General features: G+C 43.3%; 1 protein-coding gene across 1 annotated transcript in view; it reads right to left on the reverse strand.

The window, feature by feature from the left end:
* Window positions 1-14,985: 14,985 nt before the first annotated feature.
* Window positions 14,986-17,997, reverse strand: part of LOC124545162 (UDP-glycosyltransferase UGT5-like) — a 104,587-nt gene continuing 101,575 nt past the window's right edge. The window contains exons 7-8 of the mRNA XM_047123995.1: window positions 16,127-16,376; window positions 14,986-16,048 (exon numbers count right to left, since the gene is read on the reverse strand). Coding sequence (XP_046979951.1) covers window positions 15,953-16,048; window positions 16,127-16,376 — 346 coding nt within the window. The 3' untranslated portion in view covers window positions 14,986-15,952. The remainder of the gene's footprint in view (window positions 16,049-16,126; window positions 16,377-17,997) is intronic.

Raw genomic sequence — 17,997 nt, forward strand, 5'->3', positions numbered from 1 at the left:
GACCTCTGTTGCCACTGATTATTTGGTTCTGTCGGTTGACGTGCAAATAAAGGTGTATTTAGCTTTTTCATCAAGCTTAACGCAGACGGGATCTCCCGACCCGTCATGCCATAAGATCATCTCATTTCATCTGATCCTAATTTAATTTCATGCTAGCCTCGTCAGCATAATATGAGGAGCAATAATGCACTGACGTTTCTGCGAACGTGACTGATATCGCTGTGTTCTACACTGAAATAATGCAGATTATTCTAATCGAGCTTATTATGAGTTGTAACGCTTTTCACAAAATAGATTATCAATTCTGTGATACTTTTATTTGCTTCTTTGCAATTAACTGTTGACGGGTGCCAGTGTATCAGTCTGACTGAACACGAACCACAGATGCAAATTTTGTTCCGAATCATTTCAAAGTGACTCGGCCTCATATTTAACTTCCAGCTATGCTTAACAGAGATACCTGAGTATTTGTAATTTATTCTTTCGTCAGAGGTTTACAAGGTTGTGCGCACAGTTAAGTGCAAATCTAAAGTGTGGCCCGAGGCCGTATTGAAAAGTAGTGTCTATTAAAGATTTTAAAATAATACAAACGTTAGCCGGCCGGAGTGGCCAAACGGTTCTAGGGGCTTCGATTTGGAACCGCGCGACCGCTACGGTCGCAGGTTCGATTCCTGCCTCGGGCATGGATATGTGTGATGTCCTTAGGTTAGTTAGGTTTAAGTAGTTCTAAGTTCTAGGGGATTGATGACCTCAGCCGTTAAGTCCCATAGTGCTCAGAGCCATTTGAACCCCTTTTGAACAAACGTTATTAGCATTCCACATCCCTATTCTTCATGTCTACATCTCTATTTCTCGACATAGTCACCTAGACGACGAACAAATTACTCCCAGCAAGAGATCAATCTGTAGTTACTTTCACAGTAGAATGTTTGACTTTTTTTACTGAACCACAACCTCAGCTCTGCTTGCACCGCTTCGTCGCTATCCAAGTGAAGTCTTTGAAGCTGTTCTTTAAGTTTTGGAAAGACATAAAACCGGAAGGAGCCAAGTCGGTATTGTATGGCGGATGATCGGCAACAGTGAACCCAATACGTCGAATTATTGCAAATGTCTCATAGTCCGTGTGCGGCCTGGCTTTGGTATGCTGAACAAAAGGGCGCTCTATGTGTGAACGAACCCTTCGAATTTGTACTTTCGATTACAGCACGCCGTTCCTCAAGCAGTGGCATAGTTATGTTACACAGCGCCATGTTACACGCTACACTTCGAAGCCTTGTAGATTGGTGGGTTTGGGGGATTAAAGGGACCAGACTGCGACGGTCATCGGTCCCGAAGCCTTGTAGAGGCAGAGGGCTGCAGATATGTGGACATGATTTATGAAGATGTAGAATGTTAACAATATTTGTTTTAATCAAATGAAACTACATTGTTACAGAGATCTTTTAAAGTCTCAGATATCTACGATGTGTATGTGCAGACTCAATAGACAAATGAAAATTTGTACCAAGGCCAGGATTCGAACTCGAGTCTCCTGTTGACTAGGCAGGTGTGCTAACGACTATCCCACCCTGACATAGTGGCTTTGTGCAACTATGCAAGCTACTCTAGCTCGCCTCCATCCTCTGTCCAAATTCCCCTCCACTGTTTAGTGTATCTTCCCAGTGAGCAGGAGGCACGGGTTCAAATCCTGATCCTGGTACATGTTTTCATTTGTCGCTTCATTATAAACGTTTATTTTATTAAAAGAGCATTAAGAGTTTTCCATAAAACATCCCGAGGCATTACTTTTCAGCTTGCTCTCGCATATTGTACTGCCAGGTGACCTGGGGTGTTAACTAGGGGGGAGAAATCCATACAAAAAAGATAGTAGAAGCTTTTATAATTGTGGGAGGAAGGCAGATGTAATGAATTACAATAACGATGAGTACGTAGTACAATACAGAATGTAAAGTGTATACTGGCAATGACATGAAAAGTAATTCTGAAGAGGACAAATTTGTTAACATCGAATATAGATTTAAGTGTTACGAAGCCTTTTCTGAAGACATTTGTCTGGAGTAGCCTTGTACGGAAATCAAACGTGGATTATTAGCAGCTCAGACAGGAAGAGAATAGAAGCTTTTGAAATGTCGTGCTACAGAAGACTTTTGAAGACTAGATGGTCGATCACTTAACTAATGAGCGGGTGTGTGTATGGTGTATTGAACCGGGGACTTAGAAACGACGGAGAGGATTCGTCCCGCCGTAGCCCACACTGGTCCACAGCCCCAGAACAGGCCACAGCATTCACCCACCCCGCCGCCACACCGAACCCAGGGTCATTGTGCGGTTTGGCCCCCAGTGGACTCTCCCACTCCCGGGAACGTCTGATGCCAGACGATTGTAACCTCCAATGTTTGCGTGGTAGAGAAATTATGGTGTACGCGTACGTGGAGACAGTGTTTGCGAAGCAATCGCCGACGTAGTGTAACTGAAACGGAATGAGGGGAACCAATCCGCATTCGCCGAGGCAGATGGGAAACCACCTTAAAAACCATGCACGGGCTGGCCGACACACCGGACCTCAACACAAATCAGCTGGGCGAATTCGTGCAGGGGACCGGCAAGACTACCCGCTCTTGAAGCAGCGCGTTAGACCGCGCGGCTACCCGGGCGGGCTAGTGAGAGGGTACTGCATAGAATTGAGAGACAAAAAATTTGTGGCACAACTTGACCAAAAGAAGAGATCGGTTGATAGGACACATTCTGAGACATCGAGGTATCACCAATTTAGTATTAGAGGAAAGTGTGGGAGATAAAACTCGTAGAGGGAGACCAAGAGATGGATACAGTAAGCAGATTCAGAAGATGTAGGTTGCAGTGGTTATTCAGAGATTAAGAGGCCCGCACAGGATAGAGTAGCATGGAGAGCTGCATGAAACCAGTCTTCTCTCTGAAGACCACAGAAATAACAACAACAACAGCAGCAACATGGTAAAAACATGGTAACAACATACAACTATACATATTACTAAATGAAAGACCGACATCTTGTTTTCCTGTCAGCGTGTTAAAGCTCACATCAGAAACTAATGTGCGGATTTTGGTACGGTTTCTACTAATAGACTGGTTTGCGACGAAAGTTTACGCCAGATATGTGTTTCAGCCGTAATTACTTAACGTTACCCGTATGAAGTGGATCAGGTGGCTAGTTGTCATATTCAGATTTTTTACGCATTTCATTGTCATTAAAATCGTGCAAATCTGTGATACGTAAAAATGCTGGTGACGGCAATTTATATTTGAAGGGAAGAAAGGGGACGAGATAGAGACAGTAACAAACTATGAACCCCTCCCCACAGAAACGAATCCCCTTATTCGCGCCGGGATACAACTGTCTATGGAAAGAAGAGTTCTCGATTATACAGATTATACAGACTCGATTCCGGTGTTATTCATTTTTTCCGTCTCACAGCCTGTGTAGGTGTCGTGCTATACTTTGCTGTTATCTCAGGTTCAAACCTGACACCCTTTGTCGCCGGTTGCACATTGCAGAGAAACAATGTAATTATGATTTATTCTGGTTTTTTTGCCCCACTAATCTCTGTTTCCGTAAAAATACCTCCACCACAGTGAAATAGCCTTTAAGACGAAGTGTACGAGGAAAAAATGATACTGATATTTTTATCCACCAAAGTTTTCTTTTTCTAAAACAACGATATTGTCCCCTTCAAAGTAGTTCCTTCGGGAGATATAAACCGGCAGTGTCGTAGTCCCCTGTCTTGGTAACAGCGCTGAAAGGCTTCAGCTGTTAGGAGGGCCTTTAACATGTCGGTCACATTACTTTGAATGTTATCCAGAGTCTCAAAATTACGTCCTGTTAAGACATTCTTCAATTTCTGGGAAAGAAAAAACTCGCAAGGACATAGATCAAGGGAGATCGTGGTACAACAGGAATACCTATTGAGATCAAAAATTCCCGTTGTCATGATGCGGAATCCACTTCTCTGCAAAGTCCAGTCTCACTCGTTTCGCCCATTTCCTGAGTCTTTCAAGAACATCTTCGTAAAACACTTGGTTAACAGTCTTGGGGGAACAAAATCTTTATGCACCATACCGTTACTGTCAAAAAATAAAATCAGCAGTAATTTGTTTTTTGATTTGCTCATTCGAGTTATTTTTTTTTTTCGGCCGAGGAGATATCTCAGTGTACCACTCCTCCTTTTTCCACTTTGTCTTAAACACGTACTCAAAAATCCAGGACTCACCACTTGTGATCATATGACTGAACGATTTGCGGTCATTCTCTCAAGAAGATCAACGCACACGATTCTTCGATTGTCCTTCTGCTAAGTTGTGAGGTTTTTTGGCACCATTTTGGCAGAAACCTTTCGCATATGCCAAACTGCGTTCAAAATTTGATGTACGGTGAAAGTACTACAGAATAACACGTCATCCATCATCCTAATTGTTGAACGATGGTCTGATCTCACAAGACCCGCACACGTTCTTCGTTTTCGTCGGTTTTTGAAGTTGGAGGTCTCTCATAGCGAGGTTCATCTTGACCGTATTCTCAGCCTTACAAATATGATTTGTGCCAGCGAAAAACTTATGCTCTTGATAAGGAACGTTCCACATAGGCCTGTTTCAGCTTTTCAAACATAGCACACAGGGGTTCCTCAAGTTTAACATAAAATTTGCTAGCGTAAAGTTGCTCTAAATTCCGCAGTTCAATTTTCGTAACATACAATAAAAATACAGCTTTGCTAATGGCTCTATGGGGCTGAAACTCTGACATACTGAAACTCTGGACATACTGATCTAGACAAGCAGAACAACAGTGAGTTGTCAGATCGGTCACAATGTTGTCAGTCTCATTACGTTTTTCTGAGTCGTTGCCACTGTGGAGTCTTGTACCAAGGGGAGTAAGGAGAGAATGTTGTTTGGTAGCTGGTATCCTCTTTCTACAACAGAAGAGCACTGTTGTATTAACAGTGTTCTTTATTCATAAGAACAAGAAAGCTACTTATCCTTAAGCTAGTACATGTATTGAGGTACAAGCTCTTCTGTAATAGCCCACATCAGCTTCACTGCTGGTGAAGTATAAGTCCTACTATAAATATTGCACTGTCATAGCCATTGACATGATGCCAACAAGAATAGTGACTGAGACTGATTTACCCCGTGACTGCGACTCCGACTTTGGCTGGGCTGACTGTCTGTGAATTACTGGGCTCTCCGGTCTACAGCGGCTACCTAAATACTGGCGGTCGAGAGGGTGTTGGCGGTGTATGGCTTGCGAGTCTGTCTTTGGCCTCTATCCTGATAGGTGCACTTGATTCAGCACCTATTATCAATCTTCTTGCAACCTCTTTGCCGACCAGTGTGCAGGTGACAGCTTACGCCAGCACACTTTCCTCACAGACTTCGTATACAATCACTGAAATGTACAGCATAAAACACAGAGTAATGCAAGAACTCTCAGAAGCTAGAGTCGTTTAATGTGGCCTCCGCCACTGCGGGAACAGCTGATCACAGCGTCGTCGTTGTGCCACATTAGCTGCCACATCATCTGCCAGTGGACACAGCAGTCACCACAACCACCCAGACTACCTCAGCATTCCTCCTGTCACATCTAAATTCTCAACTTACACCGCACATTACGACCATAGTGCCCCTGCTCATTACCATAATCTCGTCGAATGGCGTAGTGGCAAGCACATCTGCCTGGTAAGCAGGAGACCAGAGTTCTAATCCCAGTCCAGCACAAATTTTCAACTTTCCCCGTTAATATAAATCAATACTCCCTGGCATCTGATGCCCTTAATTCCTTTGTGAGAAGGGAATTTACCTGTAGTAACAAACATTAAAAGTATGTTTTGATAAATACTTACCACAAAAAACAGCGCGAATTGTTGTTTGATAAAGATGCTAAAGAAATCGATACAGTGAGTTACTTCAGCATCAGCTACTAGGAATGCTTTCCAGCCCTTCACTAGTTTGCTTTCTGCACAGTGCTCCACAATAAGGCTGATTATCTGTAGAGTACAACAACCAAACTTGTCGTGCTCTCTGTGGCTCCAGTTGTATATAACGAAGTTTTACAATAGCTTTAATAGGCAGTAATATTTAAGTACGACCTGAAATTCTTCCCTTGTTGGTCACCAGGGACAGAAGCTTTTTGACTTCGTATTATTTGGCGGTTATAGTGCTCCAGCTCATCCCACTATCTTTCACAGTAATTTAGCTGAAGATTCAGACAATCTGTCTTACCCTTTCTCTCTTTCATTACAGCTGCTTGTGTTCTGTACACAGAAATTCTAGATGTACACACTTTGACATAAAACTCGACCGGCGGGCGGCCGCTGCAGAGGCTAAGTCCGCGCCGATCGCGACATGGGACAAATAAACTGGCCAACTCGCTAATTCTGGTGCTGCGGAATCAAAACTGTGGTACAGACTATGCCACAGTAGCAGAGAGCTGCTAATTTCAGACCATGACCGTGAATTACTCTTGGTTCAGCTGCTGGTTAGAGTGTTGCATCTGTAAATGGAAGAGCCGGCCGGAGTGGCCGAGCGGTTCTAGGCGCTACAATCTGTAACCGCGCGACCGCCACGGTATCAGCTTCGAATCCTGCCTCGGGCATGGATGTGTGTGAAGTCCTTAGGTTAGTTAGGTTTAAGTAGTTCTAAGTTCTAGGGGACTGATGACCTTAGAAGTTAAGTCCAATAGTGCTCAGAGCCATTTTTTTTTTTAAATGGAAGGCTTTGTTTGATGTCTTGTGCTGATGCTGTCTGAATATACTATGCCAGTGGATAAAAAATGGTTAAGTTTTGAGACCTAACTCTCAAGGGGGTCTGTTTAATGAATGAAACTCAGGAAGCGTTCGAACAACTACTTTCATGCAGAGACATGAATTTGGAATCTGTTCATCGTTTAGGGGCCAAACAAGAGGAGAACATCACCAACAATGATCAGGTTACTTAATATATAATAGAGCATATAAATTTCAAGGAGGAAATTTATGAAGACACAGATTTCCGCGTTGTCCATGTATGCGGCATATCTTTCGTGTTAACGAAAGTAATATCCCGCTTTACCTCTTCTTTCATCTCAAATGAAATGAATGCCATGTGGAATCAAATATTTGTTGATTGCTTCTCTTCCTGCTTCGATCCATACTAACAAATTTATTAAGACTCGTGGTAACCATGTATGCTGCAAAAGATTGCACGTGGACACATTCGACATCGAGGTGCGAAGTGTTTGATATCTTACGTTATATTCAATTAAAATAAGATTTCGATGTATTTTTACTTCGTTTGTATTTTGAGATGATTATGAACGTTACAGAGAATTATCTCACATGCTTTATGCTGAATGAGAAACACTGAATCATCCGTTTTGCTTTCCCTGTGATGTAATGATATATTGTCGGCGTCAACAGCCTCCTTCCACGCCGGAAGCTGAAACTTAATTCATTCTGGATTAATGATAATTGAATGCCTCAAATGTATACATAGCCCACAAGGCGACGTCAGAAACTATCAAGGGAGAACGCCGCATAAAAACCAAACGTGCGCGCGCGTCTCCCCTCTGAAGAACCGTATCGGACAATTACGACAAGCATTTCGCTAAAGAGCTGTCTCGTAAGAGAGCTGAGAATTGGCAGCGTCTTAGCAAGTATTTGTCAACACTATGAGAGTGCATTTACTTCCGGGTGTAGCCCGGCATTACTTCGCTAAATTCACTTGGAATTCGTTTTTCACAAATGGTTCAAATGGCTCTGAGCACTATGGGACTTAACATCTGTGGTCATCAGTCCCCTAGAACTTAGAACTACTTAAACCTAGCTAACCTAAGGACATCACATACATCCATGCCCGAGGCAGGATTCGAACCTGCGACCGCAGCAGTCGCGCGGTTCTTCGTTTTTCACATCGAAGACTCATACGATATAATTCACTGTAAGATGAGACATTCAGAAAGTATATTTAATTTCTGGACTCCAAGAACGGCATTCTTCACATAAGTAACACCCGTTTGTGTGTTTAATGTTGCGTTTTTGGGGCTCAGGTAATATCGCAATGACTATAGTCCGCCTGTTGCCGCGAGCGTCTCGTTAGCTCAGCGATTCCCTTATGCGTTGCGATGCTGGTGCTATATGAAATGACAGTTCCAATCTCGGCGAAGGCCGCTACACAAAACCTTTTATTTTCCATTTTAACTAATAAACTTGCAAACTGCTAAATCTGAAGAATGCCTTACAGATAAATCTTCTTGCAATTTCGACTTAGTAAATTATGTTAATATCATGAATGTCTGTTTAGCAAATACCAAGGTGCTTCACTGTAAAATAGTTTCCGAAAAGATTCAAACCTACTGTCAACGATTCGAATTTGAGCTTTGTTCGTCATATAGGTCTAACATGTCAGGAAGTTCTTTATGAAGTGAACATGTAGATAAATATAGTTCCTCTCTCCAAAATTTCGCAATAGCATTTAACTGTAGACGTTTGCTGACACCGGCGTTAGCAATTCCTTTCCATTCTATGAAACCTCAAAATCGATAACTTTTTCTGGTTTAAATCTGATGACCTTAACTATCGCTTCCGATCAACGTTAAATACTTTATGAATCCATACATGGAACTCCAAATGTGCAGTGTTCCTGCACTGATACAGAGCATGCATTGCACGGTATTTACACAGTTTATCGCATAGACTTACCATAAGGAATGAAACAAAAACTGTAATACACTTTACACCACAGACGCTCACTCTGGCTTGACGAAAACATCCGAATATTGGCCAAAAGTTGCACAAATAATGGACTTTGAAAGGAAAAGAAAGAGGTATGAAGCATTTATATATTCATCGAATGTAGTGAGGTGGTTTAATTTCGTCTAAGTGTGTCAAATTAATTTCGGACCATACGCAGCTCTTGCCGATTAGTGTAATACACTCATGGACTGTGCGGCTGGTCCCGGCGGAGGTTCGAGTCCTCCCTCGGGCATGGATGTGTGTGTTTGTCCTTAGGATAATTAAGGTTACGTAGTGTGTAAGCTTAGGGACTGATGACCTTAGCAGCTAAGTCCCATAAGATTTCACACACATTTGAACATTTTTTACAGGTGAAGCACTCTTTCCTAAAAGTCTCCCAATAAACAAAAGTCGACCACTCGCTTTCCCTTCCACACTTCTCGCAAGTTTGCCCCATTTCATTTCGATTTACCACTCTATGCCCAGATATTTAAAAGACTTGGCTGTGTCAAAGAAGACTCTAGCCGAACGTTACAGGTTTTTCTTCCGCCTCATCCGGAGTAACTTACATTTTTCACTACTGGCAATTAAAATTGCTACCAAGAAGAAATGCAGATAATAAACGGGTATTCATTGGACAAATATATTATAATAGAACTGACATGTGATTACATTTTCACGCAATTTGGGTGCATAGATCCTGAGAAATCAGTACCCATAACAACCACCTCTGGCCGTAATAACGGCCTTGATACGCCTGGGCACTGAGTCAAACAGAGCTTGAATGGCGTGTACAGGTACAGCTGCCCATGCAGCTTCAACATGATACCACAGTTCATCAAGAGTAGTGACTGGCGTATTGTGACGAGCCAGTTACTCAGCCACCATTGACCAGACGTTTTCAGTTGGTCAGAGTTCTAAGGAAAGTGCTGGCCAGGACAGCAGTCAAACATTTTCTGTATCCAGAAAGGCCCGTACAGGACCTGCAACATGCGGTCGTGCATTATCCTGCTGAAATGTAGGGTTTCGAATGCTAGTGACACGAGGACGTTGGGATCCAGCACGGCGTTCCGTATTACCCTCCTGAACTAACCGATTCCATATTCTGCTAATAGTCATTGGATCTCGACCAACGCTAGCAGCAATGACGCGATTCGACAAACCGCAATTGCGGTAGGCTATAATCCGACCTTCATCAAAGTCGGAAACGTGATGGTACACATTTCTCCTCCTTACACGAGGCATCACAACAACGTTTCACCAGGCAACGCCAGTCAACTGCTGTTTGTGTACGAGAAATCGGTTGGAAACTTTCCTCATTTCAGCACGTTGTAGGTGTTGCCACCTGCGCCAACCTTGTGTGGATGCTCTGAGGAGCTAATCATTTGCGTATCACAGCATCTCCTTCTTGGCGGTTAAATTTCGCGTCTGTAGCACGTCATCTTCGTGGTGTGGCTATTTTAATGGCCAGTAGTGTAGCTACCACTTATCACACCAACTAGAAATTTTTGTCTAAGTTGTCTCCCATCTTCCTACAGACACTCAACTTTGACATGTTATCCTACACCACAGCATAATCAGCAAACAACCGCAGATTGCTGCCCACCCTGTCCGCCAATTCATTTATGCATACTTCAGCGGTCCTGTCCCACTTCCCTGGGGCACTCCTGACGATACCCTTGTCTCTGACGAACTCTCGCCATCGAGGACAACATACTGGCTTCTATTACTTAAGAAGTCTTCGAGCCACTCACATATCTGTGACTAATAACATATGCTTGTACCTTTGTTAACAGCCTGCGGTGGGGGTATCGAACGCCTCCCTGACATCTACAAATATGACATCTAACTGCTGACCTTCATGCATAGTTCGCAGTATATAGCGTGCGAAAAGAGCAAGAAAAGCTTCGCAAGAACGATGCTCTCTAAAATCATGCTGATTCGTGCGCATAATCTTCTCAGTCAGAAGAAAGTTTATTATATTCGAACTGAAGTTAGGAATATTGGACCGTAATTTTGCGGATCCGCTCTTCTACCCTTCTGATATATTGGAGTCACTTGCTGTTTCTTCCAGTCGCTTGAGACTCTGTGGTGAGCGAAAATTTACACTTTTCGCCACTCATTCAGAGGGGGAATTGTCTGAAGACCAGTGCTGGCACATAGTTAGCTGAGAAAGAGAAGCACCCTGACGTACCTTCACTCACGATATGCAGGATTTCAGAGATCGCTCCTCCATACAGTTCACAGGCACACTTATAAAGGCCACCTGTGTCAGCCAACAGCCGCACTCAGGTGAGCCGCCAAGGAAAGTATTGTTTCAGCGTTCGCGAACTAGTACTCGAATTACTCAGTAAACTATTGTCCTTTCAGTGCGTTTAGTGCCGCGCACAACCTGTACTTCACTGTATCTTACGTTGGCCCTATAAAGTGCTATGTCCCATAAATCAAGTTTGTTCTTGCTATAACACTTCCAGAACAGATGTATCCTTTCTTGAAGAGGTTGAGAGATTGCAGGGCACTCTCACTTCTGATACAATGTTATGCTGTGCAGTGTTCTTGGGGAAGTTGATCTTTATTACATGGTTGCTTTACCTGGATACTATCTGACTTCATTCATATGATGAAGTGTTTGGCAGTAGTTAACGCTCTTGCCTGTGTGTCCTAGTGAAGGAATAGCTGTAAGCTTTACCTGCATTCAAAGGAAGAGGATACCAATTTAAACGACTGCAGGAATATCGTACGGCGGCTGAAGGCCGAGAGGAGCGTTTTTTCTGCAGAGCCTGGATGAAATCATTTGCAAACTGCCCAGCTCCTTGCTCTCATTGTCCAGACACGTTGGATGGCGCCGGTCGGTCGACGGCCGCGTCCAGGTAGGCTGACTAACGGCAAGGACTCGCTGCAGCAATGGGCAGAGCAATGATGGCCGGCAATAAAGCAGAGGATTGGCCCTTGTTAGGCAGGAAGCCGATGAGGCGACTGTGTGTTTCTGCGAATTTCTGTGGGACAGGTCAGTGGAGCCCAGACATCCAGACTCTGCTACAAAACATATCTGTGAAGGCACGAGGCTTTTAGAGAGTTTGTGGCCGTTCTTTGAAAAGTTCGAAATGGACCCAACAGGAGAGATAACGATCTTTTTATGGAAGGCTGTGGTTCCATCCAGGTCACGCTATTAGCAAAAGATAAGGCGTAAATGCGTGGGAAACACGCCATGAAGCTGAATACTTTTTTTCTTTTCTCCCAATTAGTTTTTTAAAGTCGCTGTTAGGTCAGATCTGTGTAAGCAGAGCAAGGGGCGATCTCCCAGCTTCGAGTGGCTCTCTCCAGGTCGTGATTAGCTTGGCTTAAAGTGGGAGCAGTCCAAGATGTAGATGTGCTAGGCTACCGAGCTGGCGAGGAAAGATGAGAGAAAGAGAAGACTATTCTCTTGTACTGGCGCTTCACTAGTAATGAACTGCAGATCTTTACCTAAACGATGAGACTTGTGTCCTTTGCTAGTGTGCCACTTAGAGCCTGTGCCACTCACCATATGAACCATCAGAGGTACTGTTTCTGGCACACAACAAGTGATGTGTGGATGTACTTATTCGTTTTGAGTCAGCTGGCTAAAACTTTGACATATTCCGTTACGCATAGTTGTGGCATGGAGCCAAATTGGTTTAGCAGACCAGCAAATGGGTCCACCTGCACAGAGGAATCCACTGGGGTTCAGAGGCTCATAGGGAAATACCTGCATTCTGAATCAGCCTAATGCGAGACCGCATACTTTCACTTTTTTGGCGTGCGCCATTAATTATAGATTGCTGCCATCGATGACTCCAATCGCCGAGAGCATCATGGTGTCCCGCCCTGACCAGCAGGAGGGTAAAGTATTCGTTGCTATGGCGTAGGGCTCCAAAGTATGCTTCTCAGCACCCTGTTCTTTGGAACCATATTTTTATTTATGGAATAGTAGAGTATAGATACTTGATAGTAGCGTAGTTTTTAGGCCATACCATGGGTTCACATGTATAAAGGCAGGTAAAGCGATTATTTCTGGTTAGTGTCGTATGTTGATCCGCAGCTGATCACTTTGTTCACCATAGACCGCATATCATTGAAAGCGTTTGTCCAATTAAAAAAAAGTGTGTGTGTCGTTTCTTTAGCAATTTTTTGTTGTTTTTTGTCTGGTGATGTTAAGAACGAATAAATGCATTGTTATTTAGGTCACAACTCCCCCTCGTGTTCTGAGGAACATTACCTTTGCCATTTTGATTAAAGTATTGATTGCAGATGAAAGCAGGAAGCTTGCAAGATTCTTGCGAGATTAACTCTTTCCTACAGTTTCCTTGGACAACTGTGCGTGAAGACTAATGCTGAAAGATGTTTTGTGGTTCCATTGCATGTCACTTCTCCATTTGTCTGAACTCCTGGTCTCATCAGGTAACAAGATAGTAATTTGATAAATGGAAGAATAGAGTGGCGGATAGCTGTGGAGGAGGCAGGGAGAGGAGTTGGGGTAGAGGTAGAGGATGGTGAAGAGGGAAGTTGGGCAGTTGAGATACCTCAACCAACTCAATTTACAATTCACGCATTAATTCAGAAGCTACTACTCCCTTAAGGGTTGCCAACTTTTTACTGGGAAAGTAAGGGATCGAGGAGGAAGACTACAAAATAAATACTTCAAATAATGTTTTCTAAAAGAACAGTAGAAATATACAGGGTGTTTCAAAAATGATCGGTATACTTGAAACGGCAATAAAAACTAAACGAACAGCGATAGAAATACACCGTTTCTTGCAATATGCTTGGGACAACAGTGCATTTTCAGGCGGACAAACTTTCGAAATTACAGTAGTTACAATTTTCAACAACAGATGGCGCTGCAAGTGATGTGAAAGATATGGAAGACAACACAGTCTGTGGGTGCGCCATTCTGTACGTCGTCTTTCTGCTGTAAGCGTGTGCTGTTCACAACGTGCAAGTGTGCTGTAGACAACATGGTTTATTCCTTAGAACAGAGGATTTGTCTGGTGTTGGAATTCCACCGCCTAGAACACAGTGTTGTTGCAACAAGACGAAGTTTTCAACGGAGGTTTAATGTAACCAAAGGACCGAAAAGCGATACAATAAAGGATGTGTTTGAAAAATTTCAACGGACTGGGAACGTGACGGATGAACGTGCTGGAAAGGTAGGGCGACCGTGTACGGCAACCACAGAGGGCAACGCGCCGCTAGTGCAGCAGGTGATCCAACAGCGGCCTCGGGTTTCCGTTCGCCGTGTTGAAGCTGCGGTCCAAATGACGCCAACGTCCACATATCGTCTCATGCGCCAGAGTTTACACCTCTATCCATACAAAATTCAAATGCGGCAAACCCTCAGCGCCGCTACCATTGCTGCACGAGAGACATTCGCTAACGATATAGTGCACAGGATTGATGACGCCGATATGCATGTGGGCAGCATTTGGTATACTGACGAAGCTTATTTTTACCTGGACGGCTTCGTCAATAAACAGAACTGGCGCATATGGGGAACCGAAAAGTCCCATGTTGCAGTCCCATCGTCCCTGCATCCTCAAAAAGTACTGGTCTGGGCCGCCATTTCTTCCAAAGGAATCATTGGCCCATTTTTCAGATCCGAAACGATTACTGCATCACGCTATCTGGACATTCTTCGTGAATTTGTGGCGGTACAACCTGCCTTAGACGACACTGCGAACACCTCGTGGTTTATGCAAGATGGTGCCCGGCCACATCGCACGGCCGACGTCTTTAATTTCCTGAATGAATATTTCGATGATCGTGTGATTGCTTTGGGCTATCCGAAACATACAGCGAGCGGCGTGGATTGGCCTCCCTATTCGCCAGACATGAACCCCTGTGACTTCTTTCTGTGGGGACACTTGAAAGACCAGTGTACCGCCAGAATCCAGAAACAATTGAACAGCTGAAGCAGTACATCTCATCTGCATGTGAAGCCATTCCGCCAGACACGTTGTCAAAGGCTTCGGGTAATTTCATTCAGAGACTACGCCGTATTACTGCTACGCATGGTGGATATGTGGAAAATATCGTACTATAGAGTTTCCCAGACCGCAGCGCCATCTGCTGTTGAAAATTGTAACTACTGTAATTTCGAAAGTTTGTCTGCCTGAAAATGTACTGTTGTCCCAAGCATATTGCAACAAACGGTGTATTTCTATCGCTGCTCGTTTAGTTTTTATTGCCGTTTCAAATATACCGGTCATTTTTGAAACACCCTGTATTTAAAGTGTACATGCATATTTTATTTTACATTATTGCCTATATTTTTTTACAGATTTTCCTTCTTTTTGCAAATATTGCTTCGACTAGAAAGGTATATAAGTATATAAAGAATTCTGTACAGTTAAAATTCACTGCTACTTACAATTCTGCTTCTGCAAACCCGCTGCTACATCTGTTGCACACTTCTGACCATTTGCATTCATTAGGGAAGAAAAAGGTCTGACTCATAATTTGAAACAGGAATGTTTAATACAAACCTAACTACAGTCATCAAATTAACAACCTGAACGGTTTTGGCTCTCAGGATACAGAGAACATAAAACTTTCTGTTTGCATTGCCTTCCACGGATATCCCTTGCTTCTAAATATCCTTTACATTACAAAATTCATCACACGATCTTCATCTCCTTTATCTATCTGACCTGAGTCAATTATTTCTCAAAGATATTTAAATTTTAGATCGGAACTTAGGCAAAGAGGTACCCCAGACACTGTTGGCATTGGAAGTTGATCTTCAGATTTGAAATTCTTGACTAAATATTTCTTCAATGACACACATAATTTCGTAAGATTATCATCAATGTGTTTTGTGGTTCAGGAACAAGTTAACTGCCAAAATATCTGTGCTCATTCTTTGTCAAATATTGCTAACCAGAGTCCTGGCTGTCAAAAGTTTCCATCATGCAGAGCATCCTAAAAACTTAGAACAATGAACAATCTACACGAACATGCGAAAAAAGTTAAATAAATTCTCGCTGTCGTCAGAATCATTTTAAAATGTTTTTAGACCTTAAGGAAGGCTGCCTCAGCATCCAACAGTTGCTTTCTATTGCAGTACATTGCTAACAATAACTTCATTTACTATAGGCAAAGAGTTTCTTCCACATATATATTGTGGATAAGGTTGGATATCTCAACATATCTTAATCCCATGACAAGGGTGACGAAGTTTCCGACGGAGGTCCTCATATTTCTTGAACTACATTTACGGAATTAGGACTGTGTCGGCAATTTACGTTCAGGCTGCTTAAGCATTTGGGTTCAAGGCCGACCATACAAGCCTGTTAAAAGGTTTTGTCGTGTCAATTACAAATACAACACTGCTGCTGCCGTTACTCATTCTTTTTCACGTCACTCACTACACGTTTTGCGGACAATGCTTTGAAACCAGCCCAGATTGCCAACGACGGTAGGCAGAGCGCGGCCAGCGCAGCAGCGACGACATCTAGCAGCATTATCTGGTACCAGCAGAGGTCCTGGCCGGCAGAGCGCAGGGCGGTCGCACCGCGGTGCCTGACAACGTACTCCGTCCACCAAACGGCCTCTTCCAGCGGCGCGCGAGGACGATCGTGGAAGATGCGAGACACCTCACGGGCCCTCATACGGTAGCTGCAAGCGTTAACAATATCTGTTATATCAACTGTCTCATCTCTCAATCTGAGCAAAAACTATTACTGATGTGAATTTAAACAGAAACAGGTCTAAAGAGATACATCTTGCAACAGGGCTGACACATCTGAAACATTCCTAATGAATTACAGTCACCGTTTGAATGTTGTCTTATCACTGAAATATTGGAAAATTAGTCTCTCTCTATTTTTTCAGCGCACATTAGCACTGGTGAAATTTGCAACTTTCACCTCGGTACGGAAGACTGACAGTTGCCATCTATAACATTACAAATTCGTTTAGCGGCTGTAAGGTTTGGCCTAACTGAAATCTTTCTTACCACACAAGAGGGGGGGGGGGGGGGGGGTCTGATTTGCATACATGTCTGTCACCCCTCTCTCCTTCATAGTTCGCTCTCTGTTTCAAAGGCTGCCTACCAGCACCTTCCGATGAAAAGCCTATGCTAGGCCACTACTTATGACACACAACTCGAATTACCGGTATGACGGTCAACCAGAGTATTTTCTTTATTTTCCAGTCCTTGAAAATTGTTTTATGCTGTAGGAATGTTATGACAATCCATAGGAATTTGTAAAATCGCTGGTAGGAAGCGGCAGCTAAACGACTATTTAAGTTGGTGCGTAGAAACTACGAAACTGGAAACGTGCCACCAAACTCGCGAAAAAATTTCATCCACACGATCGCAAAGATAGCAAGGCCACGTAAGTGAGAAAACCGTCGTAATATATGCTTCACAGTGTTTGCTTCGACATCGCTTATAATAATGGTACGTAGATGAATGGAAAAGAGAATGGAGGATCTGTTAGATGATCGTTTGGGATTTGAATAGGTAAGGCGTCAGAGAGTCAGTCCTGACGTTGCGCTTGATAATCGAAGGATGAATTAAGAGAAACCAAGACGTCTTCATACGATTTGGCGAGTTAGAAAAAGTGTTCGACAACGTAAAGTGGTGCAAGACGCTTAAAATTATCCAAAAATGGATATAACGTATGGACAATATGCAAGGTTGTGTGTGTGTCTGAGTGTGTGGTGTCTGTTCTTTGGACATGTTCGAAAGGTCTAGCAGCCATTATGAATTCAGACACAAAGGAATTATAGACATTGGCTGCAAGCGGGCGTTGACTGAAATTAATGGGGAAAATTGAAAATCTGTGCAAGACTGGGATTCGAACTCGGGTCTCCTGCTATGCTAGTATGCAGGAGATCCGAGTTTGAATCCCCAAATAACAAATATTTCCATTTTTAAGACAGGTAAAATTAAAATGTTCGTGTTTCATGGTAGAAACCTTTCGTTTCAAGGTACAAGACAGTGCACAACTGACAAAGTATGGCTTAACCACCCATTCGACACGTGACTAAATACGGGGAAAGATCGGAAAGTGAGGCACAATTACTGTATTACCAGAAAGTGTAATACATAACAAAACAAAAAAGTCACAAATGAACTGACCTCATTTACCTACTTTTCTACTGAGTCACCAATGTTCTCAACTTATGTAGCCCAGCCGGCCGCGGTGGCCAAGCGGTTCTAGGCGCCTCAATCCGGAACCGCGCGACTGCTACGGTCGCAGGTTCGAATCCTGCCTCGGGCATGGATGTG

This window comes from Schistocerca americana, chromosome 8 (genome assembly GCF_021461395.2).
Source record: "Schistocerca americana isolate TAMUIC-IGC-003095 chromosome 8, iqSchAmer2.1, whole genome shotgun sequence".
NCBI classification, from domain to species: domain Eukaryota; kingdom Metazoa; phylum Arthropoda; class Insecta; order Orthoptera; family Acrididae; genus Schistocerca; species Schistocerca americana.